The 10,161-nt window shown below is 34.8% G+C and overlaps 1 protein-coding gene across 1 annotated transcript; it reads left to right on the top strand.

Annotated features, from left to right (window-relative positions):
• Positions 1-1,981: 1,981 nt before the first annotated feature.
• Positions 1,982-4,072, top strand: LOC141525907 (zinc finger protein 862-like). The gene has a single exon (XM_074240608.1). The coding sequence runs from the start codon at positions 1,982-1,984 to the stop codon at positions 4,070-4,072; it is 2,091 nt and encodes a 696-aa protein (XP_074096709.1).
• Positions 4,073-10,161: the final 6,089 nt, after the last annotated feature.

The raw sequence follows: 10,161 nt of genomic DNA, 5'->3' as shown, positions 1-10,161 counted from the left end.
TATTTCCCGCATCATTTACGTGAGAGCTAAAGAGATCGAGCAAAAGCGTATCTTTCTGATTCGAGCCAGTGCGGCCAGATTGTGGGTAAAACTTACCACCTCTCTGACGCCGCGCGCGCCACGCACGCAGCGAAGCAATGTATCGGTGTGTCGGGTTCGGGGAAGCAGCCGACTACGTGTAGCAGGACCGTAACATATTACGGCCGATACCTCCTGCATATAAAAAAAAAAAATATGGATGAAATTTTTTTCAGGCAATAATTTTGGCATAAAAATAAATTTTAAAAATAAATCAATATTAATATTAATAATAATTACAGTTATTAATAACAATTGTTATTATTAATGGTAACCTTAAAATCCTAAACACAACTTTTATATAAGATTTCATTTATAATCTTAAAATGCTCTGGTAGCCGGTAGGTATAATTTTTGGTTCCGTACTCCCTAAGTTGCGTGTTCGAATTCGCAATTGAGTCACATTTTTTTTTTTTTATATTATCATTAGTTATTATTATTATTATTATTATTATTATTATTATTATTATTATTATTATTACTATTATTACAAAAATCACATATTATATCTTTTAAATAAATAATTAACCAAAAAATCATACGACTACAGTTAAAAATTGTATCATGTTATGCTGTAGTATAGTATTCGTTATAATAATAATAGTAATAGTAATAATAATAATAATAATTGTTAATTGTTATCCCGAAATTCCCAAACACAACTATTATATAAGTTTTTGATTCTGTATCTAAGACGCTGCGATGGCTGTGCGTCTAAGTTTTGGGTTTCAAACGCACAAGGTTACTTGTTCGAAACCGCAATGAAAGCGAATTTTTTTTTTTGTCAATTTTTTTTTTTTTTGTGTAAATTTATTTATTATTATAACAAAAATAATAATTGAATTTATCTAAATCATTAATAAACTTAATAAATATGTGACGACATAATATTTTTGCAGTACATATCAACGTATTTGTATCAATTATTTTTATTTTAAGAATAACAATAATATTTATAGCAATAGCAATAATAATAATAATAATAATAATAATAATAATAATTGTTAATTGTTATCCGGAAATTCCCAAACACAATTCTTATATAAGTTTTTACACTATCTACTCAAGCGCAGCAATGGCCGCGCGCCAAAGTTTTTGGCCATCGACCCGCAAGTTCGCGCGTTCGATCCCGCACAAAATTGCTTTTTTTTTTGTTTTTTTTTTTTTTCAATTATTGTTTATCGTATAATTAATTTATTCTTTAATTATTACCTTAGTATTATATATTTTCATTAAGCGGTAAAAAATTTTTTGCTTGTAATGACATACAAGAAATTTCCGAAGGTCTGTCAAAGCGCGCGAGAATTTAGCATGACGCTATGGTCTCACAAACGCCGGTTCGTTTGTTTACTAACAGACTGCTACGCTCGTGATTTGTCGATTCTCTCTGGGTTTTAACATTGTTGATTTCTGAGATCCGAAGTAATATGCATTATCGATTTTCAGTGTTGTGTTGTGATTGGTTCGTTCTCTGAGAGTTTTTAAGCCGTTAGTGTCGCGGAATTTGTATATGTCGTGTGTGTGTGTTACGTTGTGGATATTTAATGTTGTGTTGGTCAGTTTTCCGTGAATTTTTAAATCGTTAATTCTGTGTAATGTGGCTATTGCGTAGTTCGTTAACTTTTAGTGTTGAGATGGTCAGTTCTTCGCGACATTTCAAGCCGTTTAAACCGTGGAAGAAGATTGCTGATTCAACGCAGTTTTTTTATGGATTACACAGTAATTTTATCAGGTATTTAATTACTTTATCATTATTTTCTTTTCTCTTTATTTATTTCAATAGTTGATTTATTATTAAATTCATAAATTTAACAATTTATCATTTGTTTTTTTTTTACATTTTTTTTCTTTTTATTCTTTTTGATCATCGCAGCATTGGTGTTATTTTTAATTGTTTTTGATCATGGATTTACTAGAGCCTTCTGCCAAAAAATCTAAAAAGTCCAAAACATTTCAACACCAATGGTTCGACGATCATCCACAGTGGAAGACATGGGTGAAGGAATGCCCGTCAGATTCAACTAAGTTTCATTGTCTTGCGTGTAATTTAATTTTATTTTGTGGTCGTTCGGAAATTGACAGGCATTCCAAATCCGTGTCACATTCGAAGATGATGAATTCTTTTATTATCTCTGCTGATTTATCGAACGTTTCCCCTTCACCTTCATCTTCATCTGATTTGGATTTCAACGAACGTGTTCAAGCAGCTGAGATTCGGCTTGCACATTTTTTGGCTGAAAATAATATCCCCTTGTTAATTGCCCCACTAATGTTAAATCTCTTTCAAACTATCGGTCAAGAACCTGCAGTTTTACAGAAAATGACATTGGGTAAAACAAAAGCTACCGGGGTTGTTAACCATGTGGTTAGCGTTCATCACTCACAGCAAATCGTAAAAGATCTCCAAGAAACAAAATATTCTGCTTTTATTGACGAGACTACAGACAATACGAACGATAAATGGATGACGCTGATGGTTCGATATGTTGCTCCCGATTCTTTAATCGTAAAGACTGAGTTGATTGAGTTGATTGAAGTAGATGCTACTAACTGTTCTGGTGAACATCTTTCTGAACAGTTTACAAATGCGTTGGTAAAACAGGGAATTCATCTGGATAATTTTATTGGTCTTGCATGTGATAATGCATCAGTAATGATTGGAAAAAACAATTCGTTTAAAACCCACACGACCAAAGTTGTTCCTGATCTGTTAACTTTTCCTTGTATATGTCATTCTTTAGCGCTGGTTGCTAAAAATGCGTGTACTGCGATCCCAGAGAATATTCTTGACTTTATGTCCAAAATTCCAACTTTCACCAATGGTAGTCCAAAACGTTTAGCAGAATTTCGAACATTTCAGAGAGCTTACTATGAACACCCTTCTAACCTTTTGCGGTTTGCTCCAACGCGATGGTTATCACGTCGGATCGTCATTACGAGAATTTTAGAGAATTGGGAAGCGATCTATGGTTTTATGGTTGATCAAGCTTCGGAAAACGTTGCAACTGCAGATAGCTTCTTAGAGGTTATGAACGATCCCATGACGAAAGCATATCTGATTTTTTTAAAATTTGCACTTAGCTCTTTAGAAAGCGTCAATTCTTATTTTCAGGTTCATAAGACATTAGTTAATGAGTTGCAACCTTTTTCGAAAAAATTACTCGTTGAATATCTTCAAAGATTCTTGAATCCACATTTGTTAGACCCTGTAATCTTCGAAGCTCGCAATATCGACTTTAATTTTAGCGGCAATCAACTTGATTTAGCTGACGTTGATGTCGGATACGAGTGTAGAGATTACTTAAAAGATCAATTAAATCTATTTGGCGTTCCTGAATCTATTGTCAACCAATTTCGCTACAATTGTTTACAATTTCTTATATTGGCTGCAGAAAATATTCGTAAACGTTTACCATTTGACGATGAATTCTTCTCAAATTTGACTGTTTTTTCAAAGGAACTCGCTCTTCTTGACTCCGATCGAGAATCATCGATTTCTAAAGTACAGTACGTCTTTCGAAAACTTAGAGTTTCAGAAGAATTAATTCAGGAAGAATGGCGTTCATTGTACTGTGTCAATCCGACTCTGAAGGAGCAATGGTGCAAACTTTCATTTGATAATATGTGGACAGAAATTTGCACTCTTACTACTTCAGATAATGTTGTCCAGTTTCCGATGATGAGGTCATTGTTAAGTGCAGTCAGGGCCCTTCCTCATTCAAACGCTGCGGCGGAGAGGGCTTTTTCTCTCATACCTGACATCAAAACCAAGAAAAGGAACAACTTAAGCCCAGAAACCCTTAATTCCCTTTGTGTTATACGATCTTCTTCAAAATCAAGTCACTTAACTGCGGTAGAAATGTCGATTGATAAAAATCTTGTGGGAATGATGTCATCTCGCAATTTGTATTGCGAAAAAGAAAAGACCCAGTCAGAAGTAATGAATGTCCATGCTTTCGATAGTGGAGATGATTGGGAAATGGATGAATCGTAAGAATTTTCATTTATATCTTTGAAACGTTTCCACTGTACATTTTAATTGCGGTAAATTAGATAAAGCTTTTGTGATTTTATACGTAAGCCAGAACTTTAAACAATGTTATTTAATAGATAATTTTATTGCTAATAAGATTAATTATATCCTTTATTTTATAAAGAAGTCAGAGCCTTCTGCTTTGCTTCGTACTATTTTATCCAGTCAAGTCTAGTCAAGTGTTAAAAACTTAAATTATTATATTTAATTATAGAAACATCCATTAATTAATTAACTAAGTTTATTGTTCAAAGGTTTAAATATTCATTACTTTTATTAGTATTGTAAATAATATGGAGCTTTAAGGTTTATAATTAGATAGTTTATTAACAAAGTTTACTAGTCAAAGCTTAAACGAAGCTTTTATTATTCCATTCATTTGTTGACGAAGTTAGAGTCTTCAATTCGGCTTCCTTCACATTTCTAGTCATTTCTAGTCTTTAGGTTAAGAAATTAGTTATTTTAATTTGCTTATTAAGAAAAAAAAGCTTAAAGCTCTGCCATTAATTACTTTATTAATTAAAACGTTAACTACAAAATTATTGTAAAAAAATAACTTACTCCATCTAAGTTTTAGGTGACATGGTTTAGGCCTACTGGGGACCCGCCATGAAAAATAATGGGAACGCATCTCGAAGCACAGTACCTCTTGGGTGATGTGGAAATCTGTGCCTTCAAAGAGCAATTGAAAAAAAAAAAACAAAAAAAAAAGCAATTTTGTGCGGGATCGAACGCGCGAACTTGCGCGTCGAAGGCCAAAAATTCTGGCGCGCGGCCATTGCTGCGCTTGAGTAGATAGTGTAAAAACTTATATAAGAATTGTGTTTGGGAATTTCCGGATAACAATTAACAATTATTATTATTATTATTATTATTATTATTATTGCTATTGCTATAAATATTATTGTTATTCTTAAAATAAAAATAATTGATACAAATACGTTGATATGTACTGCAAAAATATTATGTCATCACATATTTATTAAGTTTATTAATGATTTAGATAAATTCAATTATTATTTTTGTTATAATAATAAATAAATTTAAACAAAAAAAAAAAATTGACAAGAAAAAAAATTCGCTTTCATTGCGGTTTCGAACAAGTAACCTTGTGCGTTTGAAACCCAAAACTTAGACACACAGCCATCGCAGCGTCTAAGATACAAAATCAAAAACTTATATAATAGTTGTGTTTGGGAATTTCCGGATAACAATTAACAATTATTATTATTATTATTACTATTACTATTATTATTATAACGAATACTATACTACACCATAACATGATACAATTTTTAACTGTAGTCGTATGATTTTTTGGTTAATTATTTATTTAAAAGATATAATATGTGATTTTTGTAATAATAGTAATAATAATAATAATAATAATAATAATAATAATAATAATAATAACTAATGATAATATAAAAAAAAAAAAATGTGACTCAATTGCGAATTCGAACACGCAACTTAGGGAGTACGGAACCAAAAATTATACCTACCGGCTACCAGAGCATTTTAAGATTATAAATGATAATCTTATATAAAAGTTGTGTTTAGGATTTTAAGGTTACCATTAATAATAACAATTGTTATTAATAACTGTAATTATTATTAATATTAATATTGATTTATTTTTAAAATTTATTTTTATGCCAAAATTATTGCCTGAAAAAAATTTCATCCATATTTTTTTTTTTTATATGCAGGAGGTATCGGCCGTAATATGTTACGGTCCTGCTACACGTAGTCGGCTGCTTCCCCGAACCCGACACACCGATACATTGCTTCGCTGTGTGCGTGGCGCGCGCGGCGTCAGAGAGGTGGTAAGTTTTACCCACGATCTGGCCGCACTGAATTCGAGCACTCGGCTCGGCACAATAGTCACTGCAATAATCATAATTGCAGTTACTAACAGTAATCACAGAATTAATAGTAGATTAAAAAAATACAAAAACACGCTTCTGTAGTTAGTTGAACTAAAAAATGAAAAATAAATAATAGTTTAAAAAAAATTAAAAAACACGCTTTTCATAGAAAACTATACCAAAAAATGAAAAATAAATTTTAATAATAAACCGGTGAGGTTAGCCGAGTGGTCTAAGGCGCATGGTTTATAGAGAACTCGGACTGGCTCACCGGTTAGGCGTGAAGAAAATAATGTATTTTATTTTAAACTGTCACGGGGCTCCTTCATTACCCGTTGAAGGTCCTCACCCTAGCCGCGGTTAGTTATCGACAGATCACAAGGCGCTGTGGTCTAGGATGCTCGCGAAGTCATAATAAAATTAGCATAAGTTCCGGGGCCTCGAGAATAAGTGTTTCGAGTGTGGGGATAATTCCACACCGGGGGCAAGTGAAGTTGGCGCACGGAAAAGAAAAATTGTGAAGCCGGCGCCCGAGTACACCAGCACGAGACTCTGGAATTCCAGGTAACTATTTATTTTCCTCTCAGTTTCCTGTGGAACCTTCAGAGCGATTATTTTAATATTAATAATAGATATTTATTGCTAGGCAGTTTGCCAGCCTAAATATCCATCGATAGTTATTCTAATTATCCTGAAATTCCAGATTTATTGCGGCTGATCAAATCCCGAGCCGCAACGCAATTAAGCAGATCCGAGTACCTGACAGAGCTGTGGAATTGGCAGAGAAAATTTGCCTAGACAGAAGGCCACAAGGACGACAACGAGAGTTGAAATAAAAGAAAAGAAATCGCCGAAAAACATCTCAGATACAGAAAAATTTAATCTCGGTAAAATTTGCGTTGCTCCCGGAAATTCTAGACACAGGCCAGGTTCCGTCTTCCAATCACCCCACTTGATTAATTAATTAATTACCCGAATTTAATTAAACATCGAAATTATAAACCGAAGTTAAGAATAGTTGAAATAAAATTTGAACGAAATAGAAAATTTAGCAAATCAAAAAAAATTAAAAATGAAAAAAGTTAAATTTCAAATCCACAGATTCGGTAGAATCTGGCGCCAAGTTCCGTTCAAAAATTCCGTTGTAAACGGAGCGCCAGACTACCGATTGTGTTTACTGTAAGCATCACGTTTTTTAGAGGTTGCAAATTTATTTTTAATTCTACGGTCCTTTTTTTCCTTAAATTAGTATTATAACGGTAGTTCATACCTTATTTTCCTGATATTAATTGATTATATGCAATTATAACAATTAATCTGCTTAATATTATTAAATTTAATCAGCAACTATAGCAACGCAAAAATTTCGATCCTGACTTTTTTTCAATGGGCAAAGTGATCTGCCAGAGACTAAATAATTCGAGAATGCATAGTAATCCTTCGATAGATGGGAAACTACAGTTAAAAAAAGATATTTCGCAACTTGGATCTACACTCGCCAGGATGCACTGGAATTCTTTCTACATATACTGTAGCTTCAAGTAAACTCCAATCTTGAAGGGACTCAAGTAGTTAAACAGGAGGGGTACATGCCCAATCGGTAAAACAGATTTGTGGGTTCGTGTCCCACACTGAGCTGGGATCTACATTACCGGCTGTAGGTCCGTGACAAGTATCATCTGTGGATATGGGCGACCTGTTTTTACCGACAGTAGATGTTGCCGGTGGTAGATATGTATGTCATTTTGAGGTTATGGGTGAGGTTTTTATCGAGGTTATAGGTGGCGCTGGTGGGGAATTCTGCCGCCATCTTACTATCCGCCATTTTTTAAATCGTACTATCCGCCATTTTGAATCCGCCATTTGGTGGCTGCTATCCGCCATTTTGAATTTGAGTTCAACATTTTGAGGTTAAAAAGCATCCTCAACTATTAACCTGCCTTCGGCTCAGCCATAACAGATCAATAGTTCAGGATTACGCATTTGTAGTATGGTATATCCATGTTCTATATATTTAAAATGAAGTTATGTCAACTACTTGAGAGAAGGATTTCACGCAATGCCTTCTGGTGACAGCGTGCATTACTTCTAACCGCGCAGTAGATGACCCATTCTGTTCTAGAATTTTCTAACTGCGTAGTAGTTGACGTCATCAGACAGGCTTGAACCTGTTCAAGGTCATATAACTGCGCAGTAGATGACTCATTCTGTTCTAGAATTTTTGAGTCTGCTATCTGATTTCCGCCATCTGGTGGCTGCTATCTGAGTCTGAAATCCGCCATTTTGAGTCTGCTCTCTGAAATCTGCTATCTGAAATTTACCATCTGGTGGTTGCTATCTGACTCCGCCATTTTGAGTCTGATTTCCGCCATTTCAAATTTTGATTCTGATTTCCTGCATTTTTGTTAAAAAATGCACCTGTGATCTCAGCATCAATAATAGTTGCTTAGATCACAGGTGCATTTCATTGTTTATATTCTGAAAAGATCAATATATTCAAACTGTACGTATGAGGAGTACATGCGAGAAGATACGCCATCTGTCGAGATTTCTGTCTACTTCTAAACAGGTCTGAACCTGTACAAGGTCACGGTAACTGCGTAGTTCTCTTTGCTTTATTCCTAACTGCGTAGTAGATGACGTCATCATACGGGTCTGAGCCTGTTCAAGGTTGCGTAACTGCACAGTTTTCTTTGTTCTATTTCTAACTGCGTAGCAGATGACGTCATCAAATCGTTTTTGAGGTAAAAGAGTGGGGGGTAACTGCGTAGTATCCTCTGGCTATAAAAGCAGCGCGCTCAAGCCGTACTTCACAAAAACGAAGTATATCTCTCGTGATTAAACAATATTCAGTGTTATAAAATATAGTGAAGTTCAATGTTGTGAAGTACGCGAGTATAGTCCAGTGTACACTATTGTGTAGTGTACATCATCTATAAACAGTGACATAACCTTTAAAAAGTGTACATAACCTATAAACAGTGTATATACCCTATAAACAGTGTATATTCTCGTGTAAATTCAGTGTGTATATAACCTACAAACAGTGTATATAACCTATAAACTATGTACATAACCTATAAACTGTGTACATAACCTACAAAATTGTGTAAATAGACAATAGTGAAGTACGTGTCTTTCAACGATGGCTCAACCTAACCTCATTGAGGCTTTAAAAAACTTGATAGATACTATTGCAACCTCATATGCTGATCTGTTGGGAGCACAGCTTATTGATGATGAACATCGTCAAAGGTGTTCACGAGTGTGTGATGAGACCGCTGAGTACTTCAACACAATATTATTGGATCCTGGAACATCAATCCAAGTGAGGCGAAGTGTTCAAGCACACATCAACCAACTTAACTGGTTTGCCGATCAGTTCACCAGACTCGGTAACCAAGTAGTCGGTGGAGATCTCAACCAAGGAGTCAAATGGCGGGACTTGGAAAACGCTTTCGCTGGTAATATCCAGACTGGATGTGTTGTCAACCAACATCACAAAGATCCAGCATCATTTCTCCAAGCCTCACGGGATATCATCATCAACAAGGTACAGAGTGTCTTGAGAGATCTGGCAGGGTTGAAAGTGAATGTTGAACTCTTTTGCACATTCCGGAAACAAGAAGATGTAGAAGAGCGAAAGTCTTTCATCACCAAAAGTCGTGAGATTCTCCCTGCTACATCTCTCCAGGATTGGTACAGTGAACATGTATACGACAAATTACTTCAAAGAATTGAAGAATTTGAACATGAGGGTTCCGGATGGAGTCTGCTTCGACCGAACAGCTTGATGGTGACCATGTCAAGATTCGCATCAACCCAAGTTGGAAACTCCACCTTCGTCAAATTACCGAGGGATATTATCAGGAAGAGTGCGGTTACCAACATCCAAAACAATGACGAGTTCTGCTTCCTGTGGTGTGTCAACGCTGCCTTGCATCCACCAGTATCGGTTCCAGAAAGCCCTACAAGATATTGCCACTTCAGCGTCAGATTGAACTATGAAGGTATTCAATTTCCAATTAAACTTAATGATGTACCAAAATTTGAAAAAATGAATAACCTTAGCATTAACGTATATGGTATAGATTCTGAATTCACGGGTAAAAAGTCTGAAAAAAGTACGATTATTCCATTATATTTAAGTAATTTCGAGTCAGAAACACCAACAATACATTT

Source organism: Cotesia typhae, unplaced genomic scaffold (genome assembly GCF_013202065.1).
Source record: "Cotesia typhae breed Kobodo isofemale line unplaced genomic scaffold, CoteBio_Ctyphae contig_28, whole genome shotgun sequence".
Taxonomy (NCBI): Eukaryota; Metazoa; Arthropoda; class Insecta; order Hymenoptera; family Braconidae; genus Cotesia; species Cotesia typhae.
Note: the sequence above shows the minus strand (reverse complement) of the source record. Positions and strands in the feature narration are given on the sequence as shown.

Coding starts and splice junctions, on each gene's coding strand:
- LOC141525907 (XM_074240608.1), top strand. CDS start 1,982: ATGGATTTACTAGAGCCTTCTGCCAAAAAATCTAAAAAGTCCAAAACA.